Source organism: Bombus vancouverensis, chromosome 14 (genome assembly GCF_051014615.1).
Source record: "Bombus vancouverensis nearcticus chromosome 14, iyBomVanc1_principal, whole genome shotgun sequence".
NCBI classification, from domain to species: Eukaryota; Metazoa; Arthropoda; class Insecta; order Hymenoptera; family Apidae; genus Bombus; species Bombus vancouverensis.
The window spans coordinates 6,307,814-6,329,693 of record NC_134924.1 but is presented as its reverse complement, the minus strand read 5'-3'; the positions used below and the strand labels follow the sequence as shown (position 1 = coordinate 6,329,693).

General features: G+C 39.8%; 3 protein-coding genes across 5 annotated transcripts in view; all 3 read left to right on the top strand.

The window, feature by feature from the left end:
- Positions 1 to 2,805: 2,805 nt before the first annotated feature.
- Positions 2,806 to 3,666, top strand: LOC117157545 (ribonuclease P protein subunit p14-like). 2 transcript variants are annotated; one of them, XM_033335638.2, is made up of 2 exons: positions 2,806 to 2,995; positions 3,369 to 3,666. In XM_033335638.2, the coding sequence occupies exons 1-2, from the start codon at positions 2,877 to 2,879 to the stop codon at positions 3,664 to 3,666; spliced, it is 417 nt and encodes a 138-aa protein (XP_033191529.1). In that variant the 5' UTR covers positions 2,806 to 2,876. The 2 variants fall into 2 exon arrangements, 1 of the variants encoding a protein (XP_033191529.1); XR_013060069.1 differs by having other exon boundaries at positions 2,847 to 2,943; positions 3,369 to 3,506.
- A 115-nt stretch (positions 3,667 to 3,781) lies between these two features.
- On the top strand, positions 3,782 to 4,696 carry LOC143302385 (mitochondrial intermembrane space import and assembly protein 40-B). Its single transcript, XM_076624280.1, has one exon. It carries the CDS (start codon positions 3,782 to 3,784, stop codon positions 4,253 to 4,255), a length of 474 nt encoding a protein of 157 aa, XP_076480395.1. The 3' UTR covers positions 4,256 to 4,696.
- A 304-nt stretch (positions 4,697 to 5,000) lies between these two features.
- The window catches only part of sima (HIF-1 transcription factor component sima), a 37,871-nt gene continuing 20,991 nt past the window's right edge, over positions 5,001 to 21,880 (top strand). The window contains exons 1-7 of one of the 2 annotated variants that reach the window (XM_033335622.2): positions 5,001 to 5,414; positions 12,000 to 12,187; positions 12,277 to 12,425; positions 12,520 to 12,705; positions 12,813 to 13,048; positions 13,150 to 13,256; positions 14,641 to 14,788. In XM_033335622.2, the coding sequence (XP_033191513.2) occupies positions 5,371 to 5,414; positions 12,000 to 12,187; positions 12,277 to 12,425; positions 12,520 to 12,705; positions 12,813 to 13,048; positions 13,150 to 13,256; positions 14,641 to 14,788 (1,058 nt within the window). In that variant the 5' untranslated portion in view covers positions 5,001 to 5,370. Of the gene's footprint in view, positions 5,415 to 8,860; positions 10,420 to 11,999; positions 12,188 to 12,276; positions 12,426 to 12,519; positions 12,706 to 12,812; positions 13,049 to 13,149; positions 13,257 to 14,640; positions 14,789 to 21,880 lie in introns of those variants that run through there. The other variant, XM_033335620.2, reaches the window with a different exon arrangement.

Sequence of the window (21,880 nt, the reverse complement as noted above, 5' to 3'; positions counted from 1 at the left end):
GTCAAGGAGAACCAGTCCCATCGGCGGCTCGTGTAGGTACGGAGTTTAATGATCATGAGGAATGTTCTTATTTTCGTTGCATCTTGCTGTCTTCTTCCGTTTTCCTCATTCTCGATGGATTGCGTAACGCGCACGCGCTCATCAAATAAATTATGCGCCATCCCGGTAGTCCGGACATTGAATTACGATTTGCCACGTCGTAAAAAAAAGGAAAGAAAAAAGAAATGTCGCATGGTATATCACGTGTATTTTAAAAGCGTTTACGCACGGTAGGTGCAAGATCTTTTAACCTTTGAGCGCGTAACCTCCCGTTCGAACTGAATAAACTTGCATACAGAAGGTGTGCGACCCCGGGCAGTCACAATGAAGTACAGGAACCACGCTTCCTGGTGCAATTTCAACCTTTTGTTGCCATTATTTTTGTCATGACGTTTCATTCTATTTAACATTCCTTCGGTCTGATACCATGCATTGTTTTTCAGTGAGAGCCTCGCCCGATAATGTTCCATCGCGCGTGAAATATTTCGTTGCGAATGCTTTCTTCTTTTTCTACTTTTTTTTTTATTTTTTTTTTTTTTTTTGAAAGTATCGACGAGTCCGCGATTAAATACAGCCGTATAAATACGATGACTTTACGATTCTTTGTTATTCATGACATTCCGGCGAATACACCACTTTCCGTAGTATAGTTGCCGTGACGTCATTAGTCTTCTATTGTATTCGATGACACGTTTCTATCGAACTCGATACGAAATTATAGCCGCTAAGGGGGAATTGTAGATTATTCTGCAACGTTTCACAGACGCGTATCGCGAAACGTATTTTCCAAAACTTCCATAAATTTCCTCATAAAATCTATCGAATCACTTGTGACCAATAAAACGTAAAATGTTGTCATTTAAAAAATTTCATTATCGCGCTGGCAAATGTAGGACTTATGTAGTTGTATATGATACGCGTTATACGAGCGTATCTTTATGCGTTCCATGTATACATGCTTTTTCACAATTGATACGTTATGTACGAACGAAATTAAAGCTCAGGGTTTTTGATGCACACGCGCGCGTGTTTCAAGCATCGCATCATCGATCGTCTCCTTAAATAAAAGAAGTCCGGTTTGATTGCATCTTCGACTGCAATGGGGCTAGAAAGATGGCCAGAGAGCGTAACCACGTAAAGCGCATCGATATTTTCGAGTTGTAAATTTTCACATGTTCCTGCGATTTCCTTTTAGCGCACCGCAAGTTGCTACGCCACACATTCCGGCCATCGTATATGTACCATTCTTTGCTTGACTTATCCATTTCTTCGCCGAGTAAAAAGTATTCTTTTACTTGGAAATTTTCGCCAGGTATCCTAGAAGTTTATGGAGAAACGAGAAAGTCTATCCATTCTTAAAATATTTTGAAATAATGAAACACTCTACGAGAGTGCTTCCACCCTTCTACATCATTGGATTAGCGCCTATATAAATAGTCCGCATGAAATAATGAAAATCCCATGACCATTATAGCGTAATGACGGTCCCAATGATAAAAAGATTTTTCAGGTTTGTGCCATGAAACAAAAATTTTTGACCTGTATGGCTGATTTATGGATAATGCTCTAATCCTATTCTCTTCGCGTTACGCCAATGGGGAGGCCTTGTATACAGGACCCACATGGAACAGTGAAAAGGATAAGCACAAGGGTCTTGGATAGCCCAGTCGCTGGATTCGCAATTGCTCAGAGACTCGAATAATGCTCCAGGTAACCTAAGCATCAATTCTTTCGCAGATCGCACATTCGAATGTATCCCTGAATTTGTCAAAATCAGTCGGTATTGAAGAAAAGGAGGACAGATGTTCCGAGTGTCAAAAGAGAAGCGTAAATGTTACAGCAAGTACGAAATCTAATGTACTTCCGTTCTTCTTTCATGTCTCAATCGATATTAGGGTTCAACGTCACAATGCACGATCGTTTTTTTTTCTCCTCCGATATCAGCAATATAATCCCATGATACGGTAAAAGATAGAGAAAGAAAAAAATGAACAAGATAACTTCACTTTTTTTACAATCAGGAAACTACTGAAATGTCATAAAAATGTAGCTACTTTCAGTGAAAGTTCAAAGTTCTCTTTGTAACCGCTTTTAACCTTGGCTATTGACATTAGCATTGACCTTGCGCGAAGAAGTTGCGCTTTCGAGTCCAGTTAAAATAATTTCCTAAACTCTCGATGTAATTATTTTTTAATTTCGTTTGTTATTATTTAAAGATACTGACGCATTAAAGAATTTACCGAAATCATTGTTAAATGTATTAGAAAGTTATTAATTGGGAAATATGTAGTAAATTACCATTTTATAAAAGAAAACGAATACGTACTACCTTATAAGTCATTAAGTGATTAAAAATTAAGATTTAAAATTTTTAGTTGACAAGATTTTAAAGGTAGAATGAGGGTTAACTATTGATATATAAGACGCTTTAGGTTTATGTCGACAAATTCTTTATCCACCCTAATGTCTTGCAGAATTTCACAGGATAAAGGCTAGTTTATCGACTACCTTGAATTTGTATAACCATTTTATAACTAGCAATCGCATTAAGACATTTCCTAGGAATCCAATCATTTCATTGGATAACGTTTATAGTCAGTTATATCGTTCTTTCAATAATTCCCCTATAAGTATTTCTAGATAATAATTTTCAAGATAGTATACTTTTCTTATTACTATAGTTCCGATTGAAAATTAACGCATGACAATGTATCATAAAAAATCAGACACTGATAATAAAATACAGTACTTAAAGTTAAAAATTGCGATGTCACCGACTGATAGCGCCATCTATTTTTCGCACAATGCGTTGTTCTAGCTTTGATGGAAAGGCATGAATGAAGTGCCGCAGTATTTATACGGAACCTCTTCAGAAGTGCTGTTTTAAATTCGTAGATATCAAATGTGAGTCGGGAGTTAGTGTTGTGTGTACTATGTATTATTTAGACGTTTCTCTGTTAGTACATTCAATCAGTTTTTAAGATCTTTATCTTTACACATATAACCTAACCTAGATTTCGAGAGTGATATAATCTATATGAATAAAGATTGCAGTAAAAAGTTAAATATGAGTTAATTAAGTACATGCGTTTTGAAAATACAGTTAGCTATCTTATTTTAAGAAAATGTATTCTATTTCATTCATGATTTACATTTTTTACTTTTGTGATTTAATTATATTCGTTTACTGTGCAATCTGATGAAATAATTTTTCATTTGTAATTTGTAGATGTTTATGCGATTTGTCCTTCTATTCATAACTTCAGTGACTATACTTTACATTTATAAGGAAAAATCTGTATACTCAGAATATGTTTTTTTATTTGTAGAATACTGCCAGATAGCCCTAGTCTTGAAATCACAGAGGTCTATCTAAAGAAGAACATTCTTCAATCAATAAAACAATTGTTCGGCGAAGAAGGAACCAAGGGTACCATAGATATCCTAAAATTTGATTCAAAGGAACACAGATGTGTTCTAAGGTGCACTGATGATTGTTATGTACGTCTTCGGGCAGCTTTAGTCGTAGCTGGAAAATACGAAGGGCATACTTGCATCTATGCTATTCATCGTGCTTCGGCAAATTTATTATCATTTAGTGCAAATAGTCGGAATTATCAACATTAAAGTACAAAGATTTAGAACAAATTGAAGTTGGAAAAATTCAACATTATATATTTCTATTTTCTTTTTTAAAGAACAAGTTCATATCTTTGCCTTTTGCATTTTTATGAATTAGTTAATGATGCCATTCATTCACAAAGAAGGTAAAGATACTATAATCTTTGCTTCAAAGGAAGATCATGCAACGCCTAGTAAAATAGAACTTCCAGAACCAGAACCAAGTCCTGGTCTCTTATTATCCAGCGGAGAAATTAATTGGAATTGTCCATGTTTGGGAGGTATGGCTACTGGACCATGTGGTTTGGAATTCCGTGAGGCCTTTTCTTGTTTCCATTACTCAACTGCAGAACCGAAAGGTTCAGACTGTTACAATGCATTTAAAACCATGCAAACATGCATGGTACAATATCCAGCATTATATGGAAAGAGAGGAGGATCTTTGGAGGATTTGGAAGATGGCGAAGATCCAATGGACGAGCATAAAAAAAATTTAGAGGTTGATAACAAAGATTCTCACTTAGAATCAAAAGTAAAAGAGTTACCCCGTACATCCAGTATTGGAACGGGAATAGAACAATCTAATGTTAAGTGAACATTTGTTGCCAGTGAATAAATAATTAATGTATTTGCGTAGCATAGTGAGAGTAAATTTTCACCAAGACTTAATGAAAGAAGATCTCTGATAATTTTATAAAAAATAGGTTGTGTAAGAAAGCATTCTTGTACAAAATAAAGTACTCCTAAATGCTGCTTTTTACCTATCTGTTTTAAACCTCTAGTACAATAATTCATGGCATTCACAACATTTACAACATGTTGTTAACGAGGAGAAACCAATCTATTTGATTGCAACTTTCATTTTATTTCAAGAAATCTGAACCTCATCAGGCAGATATACGTATTATTTTTCATTTAAAAGTTAAAGCAAATTACTTAAACATGCAATTAATAGTTTTATTTCTCGCTTTTGTTCACTGTATCTCAATCGATTGTATATACTTTGTGCGTAATAAATAATAAATAGTTTCTCGAATTAATACATTATTGCCTTCTCCTTTCACTTGTGACGCACAAGTTAGGAAGAGAGATAATTTTTTCTTATTGTGACATCAAGTTTTGAATGTCCTACTTTATAGCGCGGCAACAAAATGGTTGACGTCACGGCCGTTTGATGGCGGTGCGATCTTTCTCTACGAGAAAGATGGAACCTGTGTTGTGACGTCAACTTCACGGCCTCCCCTCTTTCGTTCCAACCCTTGGGATAGTCGGTCTCGTGTATACAACCTCTACCACCACGCCGCGGTCGTTTACCACCACCACTGTTGTAACGAATCTCACTACTACTACACTACTACCTTCACCATCGTCATCATCATCGCCATCACACCATGAGTTTGGCGTTCGTCGAGCGTTTCGTACGTATAGAGAAGCACAATGTGTTTTCGTTTCATCACGCTAATGAAAGTAACTGAGCAGAGGTGACGTCGCATACCGTGTGAAGAACGTATGTTGGTGCATCGATTTTGATAACGGGAGAACACGAGAGAGTCGGTGCGAGCAAAGTACGGCAGAGACAGTCAAGCACGAAGAATTTTGTGACGAGCCTGCGTCGGGCTGTAAGTTAAATACGTTACTTAGCAGTGACTGAGACTATCCCACAGTGTTGTACCATTTGAGAAAACTTTCTTTAAAATTTTTCGCCGAGTTATGGATCCACCGAAGAAAGAGAAGAAACACAAGGAGAAAAGAAGGTAAGTGAATCGTAACATTAAAGCTCAGAGCACCCGTATGGACATTACTGCTTCTACCTAAAGTTTCCCTAATTTTCACGAGAAAATTCCAGGCATGCCGTTAGCTGCGATATTCTACTCTGTTCGATGGCATGATTGTACGTAGACAGGCACTGTTCAGCTCTTGGAATTGACGAACTCCAAAGACAAATTCAGTGAATCGCGCGCGCGCATTTCGCGTTGCATATGCGTGAGTGAGTGCGTGCGTGTTTGACGCAATCGCGTTTCCTCCGAGTTGAGTTCCCCCCTCTCTCTCTGTTCCTCTTATACTCTTTTTGTTCCTCTTCCATTACCGATATCTTTTTCTCTCTACCCTACGTTACAAGATTACTTTATGTCTCTTCCCTCTAATAATTCGATCTCTTTTCATTTGTTCTCCAGCTGCGATTGCGTATACTGTTTAAGCGGGACAATCAAAGTAAAAAAAAGTTTCGCGTACAAGGAAATGCGGTAATTCACCAACTTGATTCAGACTTTGGTTTTTACGTAGACTGCCACGTTAGATCGGTAAAACCCATAGGGCCTCAAAAACCTGGGCGGGGATATAACGAATTCTTTTTCCTTTCATCTAAATCGCGCGTCATTCAAACGAAATTACATGCACTCGAATCGAGCATTGTTACATTTGATGTAGATGTCCTTGCGATATCGTGTTCCTTTGGGATAATTCCATTCTAAGGCCAAAGAGTGAACTTTGTTGCTTTTTTGTATACGTTGTGTTGTATCGCGGTAGAAAAACAAACTACACTGTACATAAATCGTACTCTGTACTTGTTTTCGTTTTTTCCACATGTGCACAAGGTATTCATTCTAATGGCAAGTTTCGTGTTGTATATATTTACTTTGTTAGAACGGCATCAGTTGTATTCAATACAGTAAACTTATAAAATTTAAAAAAGGAAATGATAGTTATAACCTAAAAATTCACGATTACCATGAAAACTTACTGTATGTGTATTTACATATACACGATATCATGTACTACGATATCATATATCATATATTTATTTTCTCACAGTAGCTTTTCTAAGATACGAAACTAACGCGAAAATGGTACACGATGTACGTGACAGATAAATCAGACTCGTCGCAAAAATAGTCAGCTCGTCTTCTCGAAATCATTAAAATTCAGATAAATCAAAAGCGTTAGTATTACGCGTATTATGTATGTATGTATGTTAATATTGAGCGGCATAATCAAAGAAACCAACCCACACGGAGATAAAGAGTTATGGTACCCTTGTGTACGTATTTCGGGCTTGTGGCTTTTCCATATAAGATATACATATTTTCCAAATTTGTTTAACTTACCGAATGGTCGTTCAACTGATAAAAGTCTACTTATAAAATGCATTAATAGATTAATTTCGTTCGACAAACGATCAACAAACGACCAAATTGCTTCTTAACAATCACTGGCTACGTAAACAATAGTTATCATATCTCGATCACTGTGACGTTCGAAAGATGCCCATGTGCATAGCGTTTTATGTGTATATGTTGTGTACGTAGTGTATCACAATGTGTCTACATATATACAGATATATATCATATATTTATATGTGCATGAATGTAGTAGCGCGTTATTACGTGAATTCATAATGATAGTTCGGTTCTTCGTGTAACCCCATTTGGAGGAAAAGAAGAACTCTCTCTGCTTGAGGCTACGTAGATACGTAGTATATGCTTGTGTAGGTGTGGATGTATCTCTTGCACGGTGCGATAGAGGCACGCACACCATCGTTTCGTTTGGTAGCATTGTAGTGTATTCGAATGTTGAGCCGACATGCGACCTTCTGGAAACTTTCTTTTTCCAATTAGTTCCATATATTAATAGGTTGTTTATATGTTCGTGGAATTATCAAATCCTAAGCTATTTTTAGTAACCTCGCCTGTAATACGTCCAATTTATCTTCACGTCGATTTCAAGAAATTTTTCTGTGACACCCGATTACGTTTAATCGGATTTCCTCGAACTGAAATAATTAAGAGCAGCGAAAAATATCTATGTATCGTTGGGTAAGATAGGCCTATATTCGTTCATTAACCAACGCTGAGAAAATTAATTCTGACCGAAAGGACGTAATATTCAGAAACCAATTTTCTTTATCGATCGATTTACGATAATATTATTAGTTTGATAATTCTCGAAAAATTTCCCTGTGATTCTTAACTATTTTGTAATACGTATACTATTGATGATACACAGAGATAGTTGAGCGATACGCGAATAATATATTCTATATAATTTTATATTTCGGCAATTATTACAATACACAATTTAGTACAATAAAGAAATTTATTCTCTATGTTAACGTGTGCAGTCGTTTTGGTTCTAAGCGATTCTGTTAGTAGGGATTGGTAAACAACTGATCTCTGTCTGAAGCGGACAAATTATGTAACATGTACTTTTCTTGATCGACTTTTAAAGTTTTTATTTTGCTAACACGCACTTATGAAATGTTTGAAATAGATCTCATACATTAATCAGAAATCTGCCGTTACATGCTTCTTTGCATTTCTTCAATAAACAATAGTTTATTGTAAATGCATATCGTACATGAGTAATGTGTTAATCATTAACTACTCAGAATCAGGTATCATTTCCGCATTTGCGGGAGCTATAGTTTCGTCGATCAAGGTCGATTGCCGTAGCGTGTCGTAGATCGGCACGTGATACCCATTCCTTTACTAGATCTACGACGATCTAGCGCGTTGGAAAATCGCGAAAGCGTGGAGAATATATGCCTCTATCAGGATGATTAACTATCTTAATTCGATCTGATCTATTCGACCAATACTTACAATAAACTCGGTCGATTTATATCAAGAACAAAAATATACAGAATGCTTCCGAAATCGTAGTAAAAATAAGTTGAAAATATGGAATAACATTTTTTCGTATAACGATCTGTTTTTAAGAAAATTACATTTGAGAACTCGTATCAAATATACTTGAACTTGGTTAGTCCCCGAGTTGATAAGAATGGACAATCGGTAGTAACTTATTCTACGTGTGAAAATAGATCGAAATGATGATTTTATGAATGTTTCATTTTAAGAATGCAGAATTTACAAATATGTATGTTTTCTTCTACTAGATATTTCAATGTGTAATGCGTCTTAATCTAATATACTATCTCGTTGCGCGATTCATTCGATATCAAAGTAAACGTCGAACATTTTTAGTCAAAATCGGTCGATTTTTTGATCGCCGTTTGTAGAAGATAGATTAACGTAATTGGAAGATTAGCTCTGATTCGTTGGGGAACGAAATCGAGGGAAACTGGCGTATCGTGATAGGTAGTATCGTTATCGTCGGAAGATAGCCATCGTTCCAAGTGTGCAAGACAACAAGGTTTTGTATTCTCGGGTCTAGTATCGCGTGAACAGTCGACTCAGCGAAAATTCGATCTTGCTGTGAACGATTTCGAAGTACGTTTCTAGATGAGCCACGAGAATGTCGCTTGAGTGCAATCGTCCACAGGATAGTCTTCCATGGGATTGAGTATGTTACGGTTATACCAAATGCGACACGTGTATGTTCTCGTGAGTTTTAACCGACCATACGTGTATTATCTATTTGACAACAGTCTGTCCATGTAAGAAAGATCTTCGAAACGAAAAGAAATTTGTAAAAACGAAAGGAAGGAAAGTCATTTTAAGCGAGGGAACCTAACAGAAGTTACGAGAATTGAGAAGAAGAGGGAAGACGAACGAGAGCAGTGGTTCATCTGGGGCCAGTCTCTCTCGTGGTGGAAAGGAACGTCATAGAAAAAGAAAGAATCGAAGAAAGGAACACGCGTGGCCAGTTACAGCAGCAAGCGGTTGATGATAAAAAAAGATCACGCCATAGGAGGAGGAGTCGCAGAAAAAGGAAGAAAAAGAAGGTGCACACCATAGAGAGGGGGAAGCAAAATCGGGCCAAAGTTTTATTTGTCGTCTCTTGGTTGTCGACGTAACGAGTAACGGTGAAGGAGAAGAAGAGGACTGCGACGATACTCGGCGCCGGCGTTTCGAGCATCGTAAAAATCTGGATAAGTCAAACGATCCATCCTTCCTTCATTGGCCACATTCTTCTCGTCGAACCGGTTGCTTCTTAAGGGACACGGAAACGATCGAGCGCGATGATCGCGTCACGTGTCCAGCCGATCGATACGCTGGCCGATAATGAACCCGGTCGTTGCTCCGATTGGATCGCCAGACAGTCAGACAACGCGAGTTTCTATGACGATCAATCCACCTTACCGTCTTGCCAATTCGCTCGCGCACAGATTCAACCCCTTTCAGTCGACGATTATCATCATTCCCTTAATCCCTGCGTGGACAGATCTTACAATGACCAAGGCAAGAATCCGTTCGAATCCCGCTCTGCGGACGTTGGAACGTCTAACGCTCAAGTTTTCCTCCCATGCATGGAATCGTCGATCCCTATCGAGCTATTGCAACCTCAACCACAGTCTCAATGTAGCCAGTTTCGAGACTGCGCGCAAAATATTACGCCTAAAGGCGCTAAGAATTGCCAGCTGGGTCCGGTGGACGTCGAAGATTTGGCTCTATGTTTCGAATCCGATAAGCCACAGACGAATTGCTCATTACGAGTTTATCGACCGAGTAGTTCGTCGAACTTTCGTCGTCGCGTAAAAGCAACGAGATACGGTCCCTATCCAGGTTCCTTGACGGACGACAAACAATTTGAACAGCCTGGATTTTCGTTGATGGATGTCTCGTCCAGTGATCTACCGCGTATGGATTGGTTCGGTGAACAATTCTGTGGCTACTTTTCTCAACCGTTTGCTTTTTGCACCGAAGAACGATGGCTTCAGTGTCCAGAAAGCGATCGTTGCCCTCTGTACGACACCACCTACTCGTATGGGCAAAACGTCCTGCCACCGTGCCTGGATCTGCGAAACGAGTATTACCAATACGAGTACAACGAGGACGAACAGCTACTCGAGGATTATTTGTAAGTGCTCGGTTCACCGGGCAACGGAGGTTCGAAGTTTCGTTCCTTATTTGTTTGCTCCTATGGTATGGTAGGTATAGGGTTTGGCATTGCAAGGATTGCAAGTGTGAATATATTCGAATGGCGTCTTCGTTGTTCGTTCGTTCTAATAACGTAGTGCATACATGAATATTCAAAGGAATAAGTTATCTTTCTTTTGATTACTCAAATATCAATGAATGGCACTATAAGGTAGCTTATAGATAGGTTTCTCTCTGGAGGATTTTATTGCAGCTTCTACGATAATCTCTGTGTTCGTTTGTGTTCAGTAGACTGTGAATTTTTATGCATTTATGGGAAATTTACATACGCAGAATGCATGTAATATGCAAAAATAATAATAAGTCGCGTTTCTTGTTTCTACTTTTGTAAGGAAACTGCTTTAAAGTTCTGTAATTCTGTTTAATCACCGTTAGGTTCCAAAATCTCTTTTCCTTCAGTGTGCAGTAAACGTCATAGCAATTACTGGGTAACAAAAGGTTTCTACTTGGGTTGTACTTTGTAATTGTGGATGATTCATGTACGAAGTTGTATAAATATCCTCAGTCTAGTGATCATAGCGAAGATTAAACGATGAACTTCCAATTAAGTGAAATATGCGTGGGATTGGAAAAATGCGGTCGTTTCGTTCCATGATGGTGTATGACGGTACAAGTATCCAGGACATTCTGAATTTTCGTGTCTAGCGACGTCGATAAGAGGCTTATCGTTTCGAAGGGAATACGTAGTAGGAAAGAAAACTGTGGATGGCACGACTATAATAGCATTTTCAAGGAATGGAGAGAACACTGTTCGAAGGTCATTTCATGCGAGAGATAACAACCATTTGAGATAGTCGAGACGTGACAAAACGTGTGTTTGATGTAAATCTCACCTTCTCCCCGTTATTTACGTCGTTCCATATGTATATATATATATACTCGATTTGTTATAGTCAATTAAAAGGCACGAAATTGTAAGTAACAGATGGTCGATAATTATCAGTCATATTGACGTCAAATTTCGAGTGACTCACAGAAGTAGGTGTAAATCTGTGATTGAACATTAACATGCTTCTGCTGTTTCGTTAGGACCCACGATACTTCATGCAGTACCGTGCTTGTTATTCTCATAATCTCAGTTATTAGATCGTGTCAAAGTCACGTAACAGAGAATTGAAAAAATTACTCTATCAGGTACTTCTCACGTTTAATTTGTAAGCAGTTAGCGAAATTGCGAAAGTACCTGGGCAACTTTGCACGAGATTCTTCTCGGACAAAGGTTTAATCCTATTGTCCTCCTTGGGACTGTTTGATCATTCTTCTAAATGGAAATCATATTTCAACAAATATTATTAAGACGCAGATAACGAATAAAGTATGTTTAAATATTTGGTTTTAGCGTGCAATAATGCAAAATTCCATAGAACACGAAAACGCCTTTCATGAGCAGAGTATTTCAGAATTTGAGAACGAAATGTGTATAAGAACGTGATTGTGAGAATAGCAGGGTTAACGAGATACGAGATTGCATTAAGGATAGAATATATGTTTATGCTGTAGGTGTAACGAGAAAAGGAAGGAAAAGTCTCGTGATGCTGCACGATACCGTCGGAGCAAAGAGACTGACATTTTCTCGGATCTAGCTGCCGCTCTTCCATTGCCATCGGAACAGGCATCTCACTTAGATAAGGCCAGTGTTATGAGACTAGCAATCGCGTATCTCAAAGTGCGCTCAGTGGTTGATTCCTGTAAGTGTTTACATTGAGTTCAACAACATTTTCTTTACTCACAACGTTTCAATCTTCAATATCGATCTATCCTCTCGTTATTCCTTTAGTTCCAGGCACACTGACCAAATCCGAAACATTGAATCACATGGACGAATTATTCTCCAAAGCTCTAAACGGGTTCATGTTGGTGCTATCCAACGATGGTAACATGATCTATCTGTCGGAGAATGTCAGTGATTACCTTGGTGTTTCTCAGGTGCGTTTGTCTGATACGAAAAAGCATTTGCCAACGATGGAAAAGAAGGAAAGAGAGCCGATTTTTTAAGGAAATCTGTTCTTGTTCGTTTTAGATGGACATGATGGGTCAGAGCGTGTACGAGTACAGTCACCCATGCGATCACGACGAATTGCGGGAATGCCTGTCCTCGAAACCGGCTGAGCAAAGCGACAAGCGTGCTTGTAGTTTTTTTCTACGACTTAAATGCACATTGACCAGCAAAGGGAGGAAGGTCAATCTAAAGAGCGCTTCCTACAAGGTAAATCGCTTTTTCCAACGGTAAATAAATTTAGTCAGCTGCTGTATGATGTGTAAAAAAGTGTAACAGTATGTACATATCGATTACGCAATGTTTTCTTTTGTCAGGTGATTCATTGTACCGGTAGGTTAACATATATCCGCAATCCAGTGTCGAATTCATCGGAAACTAGCGACGCGGAACACGAAAGCGACGATGATGGAAATGAACGAGACACTGGAGCCTCGTTGGTGCTACTGGGATGTCCCATACCGCATCCCAGCAATATAGAGATACCGTTGGGACGGCACACTTTCCTCTCGAAGCACAGCCTTAGTATGAAGTTCACATACACTGACGAAAAGTGAGTACGTTTACAGATTATGAAAGTTATGGATAATAAAACGATGTTCGATTGTAAAAAAATGTTTTTTGTATGTCCTTTTTTTTTATTTCACACGTTAGATTGGCTGAATATCTGGGTTGGAACAGCGAGGAGTTAGTGGGACAATCCGTTTTCGAGTTCTATCACGCCCTCGATAATTTGGCTCTGGATAAATGTTTTAAATCACGTGAGTAGAAGCCAATTGACAGTCATTTGAATAAACGCGATCGTTCACGACCCACTCGCTATTTCAGGAGCGGGCTGCAAATGTTTTATTTGCCTGCGTGCACAAAGAATTTCAATTCGTGACTTGATCAGTCGAATTAATCGAAATATAAGTTTTAAAAAGATAGCAAATAACGTTCGATAACATTTGGATAACACTTTTAAAAATGTTTTAATACTTTAAAAGTAAAAAGAGAATTCGTTTTATAAATTATGCTTATACGATGGGATTTAAATCTTGCATGTGATCTCGTTTCGAGCGGAATCTCTTCTGATCCCTTCTCGTCCTAATGTTATGCATCTAATACGGAAGAAAGTCATGCGCTGGCACCGATCGATGTGGCTGCCGTGGAAAAAAGGTTGAGTCGTAGGCGTTGGGCGGGAAGAGAGTGCCGGTTGGTATGGGCTTGTCGGGTCGGGTGAACGACACCGTAAAAAGAACCATTTCAAGGGCAGCGATCCTCTTAACAAGATTTCAGGAGCTAACATATTTTACGAGTCACTACATTTAATTGGTAGCTAGGACAATAACTGTTTGTACGTGATTTAGCTTTTTGTTATCTTAAGATAACATACAAAATGATTCTTCTGATCAAAACATACTGACGTGTTATCATACAACGCTCAATCTTCCTTTTTTTTTCTTCTATTAAACAATACAATCTTTTTTAACAACTTCATTGTTTTATCGTACGTACTTATGTATATATATATATATATATATATATATATATATATATATATATAATCTTTCTATGTTCTTGAGATTCTGCATCGTTGTGCCCAGACCACGATAATTTTGTCTCTCGTCCGTTGATTTACGCGAAGGGATCAGTGACACATGCGTTCCGTCCTTCCTGCGAATCGCGATAATGGAACCTTCGAGGAACCATCCAGACCACACATAAACCTCGATAAGCCGACCCATGAGTGGTATAAAAATTTACGGTGCAAATTTCAAGTAATCCTGATCGGTTTCTCGGAAAGTAGCGATAGCGTGGAAAAAATTCTCCTTGTCGTACGAACGATCTCGATAAGGTCACTGATATCAAGAAATTATGGGATTTTCCGTAGTTGTAGCTACCTATGTGACTATAATTGCATTCACTATTGCCTCATCCTACTCGATCAGAATTTCACGTTCAACCGAATACGCGCGAGAAATTGGAGGTGGGGAAGGATTGGCAATACTAGCGCGAAAATTTCGTCATGTAGGAACTGTTGCGTACGCAGTATCCGCACGTCACGCGGTTATATAGGGTAGATCGCATGTGATGCAGTATGAGTCCTGGCAGATTCACGAGTCCTTGCAACATCACTGATATCCCAACTTCGCGTTGTTTCAGTGTTCAGCAAGGGTCAGTGTGAGACAGTGGCCTACAGATTTCTTGGGAAACGAGGAGGCTACGCGTGGGTCGTGACACAAGCCACCCTGATCCACTGCACCAAACAGCAAAAGCCACTTTCCGTCGTCTGCGTGAATTACGTCCTAAGGTAGGACTAATCGATCTTTCGTCGTTCATGTCCATCAGTATGATTGTCTCACAGAGTATCTTCCATCCTGCTTATTTTTGTGTCGCATGCTATTTATACGTGTACGATTTGCGGTTTTATCTTACGCAAGAATTTCCCTCGATAAACTTATACCTGAAAGATGGAGCAGTATTAAGTGGAATTTAAACGTTAATATAGCCCGATCAATGACGAAAGCGAAACGTGTGATTTTTTTCGAGTGACGAAAGAAGTATCGCGTGTTCGTGATGAAAGAAGTTAAGTTCCGCTCGCCTCTTAATATCTTCAATTTATCTCCGCCACCAGATTACGCGTTTTTCGTTCAACGAACTCTTTTAGATAGACCAAGCGATCGCGCCGCTAATCACGCAAGGTAAGTGCTCCGCATGTTTTTCTCACGCTTGCATGCAGACAGATCTCGTTTATCGACCAGAATCTGATGTCCATTTCGTCCGTTGTTTTCCCCCTTTCGTTTACGGAAGATACTTCTGACTATCACTGATTTCTCCGCGCTGTACGTTTTACGAGGCGGATTTATCGCGAGAATCAAGGGTTCTAGCCCACTAGATCCGCCTTTTTTTCTCTTCTTGCCCCTCACATAGCTATGGAGAACTATAGAGAGCAACATCTTCCAACGTTTGCGTCAGATTCTCGGACATAGGGAGATTGGTGCGGTGACTTGTGATTAATGCGTACGTTACTTTTCAAGCGAATTCCAGGTGCGTGATACGCACGAGCTGTAGCCGTTTTTCCGCGAAGCGTGAAACGGCTTTCGTTAGTGGCAACCGGCGATAATTGTGACGCAACGTGGCGTTCAAGTGAGCTCTGGCAATGAACTACGCGACTTTTGCTCGTCGCATTACTACGTCGTACCAGCGTAACATTAATTTAAATACGACAGTGCCTGATTATTTAAGAAGTCTGTTATTCTTAATCCATATAACGTTCTTTTATTTTTCGAGATACGTTGAAATACTTTGAGTTCGTCGTGTTTTTATCTTTGAGGTAAAATTATACAGGCTGTTACAAAGTAACGATTCGATATTTTATGTCGAACGGAGGAGAGCAGAGCGGGAAAGTGTAATTTTGGAATGGTAGGTAGGACGGTTTATTCGAGGATAAGAATAGTAAAACGATTTTTTACAATTACGTATCATCTATTGAGAAGATAAACAACGAATAAAAGAGGTAGAAGAATCATAAAAAGTCTGTGTAACCAGTCAAACAAACAGGCACGTTGGCATTCAGTAGTTTCTCTATCGGAAAACAAATAAAACGGCTACCGTTTCTTCCTTCGTCTTCCGCATTTATCCCCCACGGTAATTTCGAGTCAGTGGCATCCCCTTCGCGCGTCTCACCCTTCTCTTCTAGCGTAACACGCGTTGAACCAGCCCGTCCCTCGGAGGAGTAAAATGATCGTGGGGCAAGCCGGATCTCGTGGCCCATATAAAGAGGTTCCTGACACCCTTCGTCTTCCCTTACTGGCTCCTCCTTACTTTAGTCGATACGAGCTTGCCATCTGGACGAATCTCGTCCTTACCTCTATTCGTCTAGTTCTCTTCCTTTTCGGAATTTTCCTTATCGTGGAACTTTTTCACGATAATCCACTAATCGGTAATATTAGCAAATTGTTAAGTTACAATTTGCAGGCTGTAGATTCTTTTTTTTTTCTTTTTTTTTTTTTTTACTTAAAATTTATACAATTTACTCTTTCATCTGTTTCGTTAGCAAACTTGGTAACGATATGTGAAAATATTTATCAATAAAGATGATTCGTGAAATTTCACGAATAATATAGAATTTTACGAATTGTGCCAGACAAACCAGATTTCATTTTTCCCTCTTCTCTTTTTGCTGAGCATTCTGCTGCTTGCTTCCGGATTTGGTTTGCGGTTTATCGCTCCCCGGAGTATTTGCCCGATTTTTGTCGCGTCGGTTTTATCGTCGTGGAAAATTCGAAATCGATGCGGTTATGAGACACGCTTTAAGTCGCGGAAGGGAAACTTTTATCGAAGATAAACGGTGAGCGAAAAACCTCGTGTTTAAGCGAAACGAATAATATGACGTTCATTGCATCGGTATTATTGCTGAGTGGACGCGAAATTGTTTATGCAGGCAGAAAAGCGTGCGCGATTCGCGACGTGCCAAATTTTTTGAACGCGCCAATTTACGTTTCGTAACTCGGAATATCGTAAGCCCGAGCCGCAAGCCATATCGTAATTATGAAACGGGTGATACACACGTTTCGAGTTTAACTCTTTTTAAGCTGTTCTTATGAAAGAACGATTAGTTTTTTACGCGTCGTGCATACGATATCTAGGAACGAACCAACATTTTTACGAAACATTATCAGTTCCTTACGATTCGGAGTACATACTTTCGAAGCTCTTCTCGAGGATGAAAGAGAAGGATAAGTTTCTTCGTAAACCTGCGGTGACACTTTCTCGCTCTACTATTTTTCATCGATCTTCGCGGGTCTTGTCGCGCTAGAAGGTCAGCTCTTTTAAAGCAGAGATGAAAGTGGTCTTGAACGCGGAATTTCAATTTTCCATCCCTGTGAAGTCTTTTTTATTATCCCGAGAAAAGTGCATTTGTGCAAGCGTTACCAAGCATTCAATTCAAACAAACCACGCCTACGTTTCTCTGTACCAGAATTTCTGCAAAAAATTCAACGTTTTCAAATTCCATGTATTTGAAACTTGGAGTTTCTCTGTGATTGCTCGAAACAGGAACTTTCTATTCTAGTTTGAAGTAAATTCTATGTACCGAGTTTCTACATCTCTGGATTCTATTTGCTTAGCTTTATTTCAGACGGGAACTTTCGATTCGACATTGGAACAGAAATTTCTCCCGACTTACAATTTCTCGGAAAAATTTCCAGCCACTAAATTCTCAAGTTCCTGAATTCTATTTGCCAAATTCGAAATATCTCGCAACTTTCGATTCCCCTGGAAACAGATTGCGCTCCTCTGAATGTACAAAATTTCACAGTTCCCTGTAATACATCGATTGAAGCACCCAGAAAATCGCGTAGGTGGTTGGGTTGGGGGAGCTAACGAGCAGTCGAAAAAAGTGGGTTGCCCGTACCCAGAGAGTGAAAGCTCCGATGTCCGAATGTTAGGGCAGCAGGGCGCGTGGCGTCGCGGCGCTTGCGCGACTTGCGTATCTCGCGGCTCGTCCTCCGTTAGCCGCGTTCCTCTCGCGGTCGTCGATACTGCTCTTGTTCAGCAGTGTCAGTTGGCGCGACCCCGAACGAAAGTGAGAGCAGTCAGTTGAAGGGGAGAAAGTCGGTCGAGCGCGCAAACTCGGTCGCGTGGTTCCCTCGCCATCAGCAGCCCGTAACAATTCTACGAACGCAATTCCACCCAGCGAACGAACCACGGTGTTCGTCGCGCTTATCGTTCTCTCGAGTGTAAGTAGCAGCGCGTGTCTCGTCCCAAAAGTTCGCTCGAACATCATCTTCGATCCTCTACGAGTCGAGGATAATTCTGCGTCTCGAATTGATCGTGGGCTCGCTCGAAAAACGGGGCTGTTGTGCATCGTATCTGATACACGCGCGGATCGATCGATGCATCAGGGCACGGCGGGCTATCGCGCAGTCGACGCTTCATTGAGAAGTCGCGGCTAGTTTTCGGAACATCTGCTGAGCGACTGACCGAGCGGTACGGCAAGTGGCAAAGGTGACGCATCTTTCGGTTGTAGAGGGGTCACGGTGCTGCGGAAGTGGCGTTGGAATCGAAACAAACGGGGTTGTGAGATTCCAAGTGACAGGCGGGTTCTAGGGACGGAGGGTAGGTTTGGTGTTTGAGGCTCGAGCTTTTTGGAGGGGCTGTTTCGGTTGGTAGGATCGATCCTCGTAAAGGGTATGTATGAGGGAAACGAGGACGTCGATTGTGCTATGTGTTCATTCATCGCTGTTCAGCTACCGTTGATTCGTACTTTTGCGTTTCAATATCAACGTTTGCTCACGATATTTTCGCAATCTTCTGTGTAGAAATGTATCTCTTCCGTGGATTACAGTGGCGATGATGAATCTCTTGGTGTTTGACGTTAGCGGTTGTTTATTTATCGTTCGCGAGGAAACCGTCGAAGAACGTTGCGTTCAACTATCCCGACATAAGGATTTGATTATACGTAATAAAGATTTATTGAAGTAGAATTTACAACTTTGCAATCGAGCGATGCAAAGTGATTTTACCGCGTGATAGTAGCATTTCTTGGAAGATTCTAAAGATTCATCGAAATAGAATGTAGTATGCAGCGATGTAAAGTGACCGTATTGGCGATAGTACCGTTTCTTAAAAGGCGAATAGGAAACGCGCCGGAAGTACACCGCTTCGAACATATACGTACTTACACGTGCGGATACATGACGTCTGGTGGACACGCGATAGCGGACTAGATCTCCGAGTGCTAACGTTACCGTGCGATTCGAATGGATATTCAAGTTTCTTGACTATACGAGCCTGTGGGAAGCGAGACTTCCTGCTGCTTGTCGGAATAGTATCTCTCGGTACATCCTGACGCGTGGGCAAACGCATTGAACATACAAATGTAGATAGTCTAATGCACGATCTTCTGCTTGAAAATCTATTCGAAAAAAGCCATAATATCGTGGTTCAATTTGCTTGAAATGATATTTCAAACGTTCGTCTAATCGTTATCCTTATACCGTTATAAAAAAAGGGGAATTTGCAATGGTGTGCATTAAGATTCAAAAGTGTTTGATCGGAAAAGGAATAAATGGAGTTTCTTTGGATTGTCAAGTTGTTGCAATATAAATACCTAATCGGTGATAATTGTGGTTATCATCGGCCGGAGATAAATATAAATTTGTCATAGCCGAGAGAGCAAAGCAGAACCAGAAATACAGCTTACTGTGTGATTAACCCATTAAGAGACGATATTGCGTTAATACATTTCATTTGCAATTCTTTCCAGTTAATTTACATTTATTATGAAAAAGACTTTCAAGGATTTGTTTAATACGTATTTTTATCAGTTAGTACGTTCGTCCGTTTCCTTTCTTCGACACGACTTAAAACAATTGAAATTTATTTACAATGCTGTAACATACATAACAAATTACGTAATAAATTACTTCATTCAAATTTCTCATGTTTCATTTCAACGTTTTATTTATACTTCGCCGAAGTCAAAGTCCCAAAGATGACAAAATTACTGCCATTAAACCCCCGTTGCTCTAATTTGCAGGAATATTTTCCGATCAGATGTTCAAATATCAGAAACGCGACGAGGATAATTAATCAACGTCCTTGCAGCCGGTGATGCTGCTGTCGCGCGATAACCACGCTGTTTCGATCTCGAGCCGATTACGCGATTTAGCGATTACGACTTGCCTCGATCCGATCACGGTGCGTTGAAACGCGACAATGTCCAACCGAATACAGCCAGCCACGCTCTTTTTCCCTTATCGTTTTATTTTTCAGTTTTCTCGCCTGCCTATAGGCCAGCCAGAGAACAGGCGATACTCGCACCATGCCTTGGGGGAAACGTACGGGTCTTTTCCATCTCGAGGCTCCCTCTCGTCTCGTTTCGTCTTGTTTCGTTTCTTATATCATCGGTGTTTACGACTTCCAAATAGGAAGCTAACAATACGCACGCGTTATGCAACGATGTAGATAACATTTACACGGTAGCCAGCGACGAAGATACGCGTATCGCGCACTACAGATCGATCATATTTTCGTCACGTGATCGGATACAAAATTGGGCAATTGAATTTCTACATACGTAGTCCTTTTTCTCTATGACTCAACGAGCCAGAATACACACGTACAGTGCGAAGCAATTTTCAAAACTTTGCCCGCAAACTTCCGATCGCTTTAGATGCAATCGCGTTTTTCTACTGCAGGGTTATTTAAATTCAAGGAAAATGCGATAGAATCGTATAAATTGAAAAAAGATTCTTAAGGAAGAAGATTATTATTATAACTTGTAGCGTGATTTCTAGTTCCCATTCTATGCTAATGAATAAATAGATCATGAATTTTTACCTTACTATTTGACACGTAACATGCAAAAATATGGAAAGAATCCGGGAATACGTATTCGCTGGGCAAAACTACTTTCTGTCCATTATTTCCTAATTATCTCTGGAAAAATACGAATTTACATAAATATCCGCAGTCCGCCAATCTGCTAATTGGTAAATTATGAAAAATTCTTTGCTCGGTTGAAGCTAACGCGAGGCTGCGGCGTAAGAAGCTGGAACAGTAGCGCGCAGTTGAATTCGTAGTAGCAGTCTTAAATTAAAAGATGCGTTTCTTTAAGTTTCAGACTAACGACTATGTGATTAACTCCTGTTTAGATTTGCTCGTATGATTTGGCTTGATTGTGAGAAGTGAGTTTCATAAAAGACGTTGCTCGGTTTTCGCGGGCGCAGAGGCGAGAATCGCGTGGCGCGTCATGCGAGCGACCTTGACTGCCAGCCGGCTCGATTGCATAAGGATCGTTTTCAGTGACGATAGGAGTGGCACGAGGTGGGGTAGATAGATCCGATCGACTACATATTGATCGATATCTATTACTAAACTACAGTGGACAGTACTATTTTTTTTGCTCCTGACGATCCAACTCAAACAGCAATTCTTCTTTCATTGATATCAACAACATTTCAAGTCAGCATCTAGATTTAGAAAAACATATTTGAGAATCGGATCAACAGCCGTTTGTAGAAATCGGTGTATCGTCGATACGTTCGAGAGATTCGTATCCTGCCCAACTTCGTAAATTTCCATCAATTTCTTATCTAAAAAAGGCCTTGCTGTCAACATTCACGATTTGCGCACGTTGTTGGTAAATGGTGGTCAATTGTCCCGTTCGTATACGCCATTCTACTAATGTGTGCGTCCTCTATTTCAGATAACACGATCCCTACCTTCTTTCGATAGATGAATTATACTTGGCTTTATCGGGAAATGTCGACGCCAGCCGGTGATGAATTTCTTATCGAAGCGGCAGGAAAGAATCGCGAAGTGAGAAAGTGATTCAGTATGTTCTAAGAATTTATTCAAGTACCATAACGATGTAACTGTGCTACGATTTAATCGG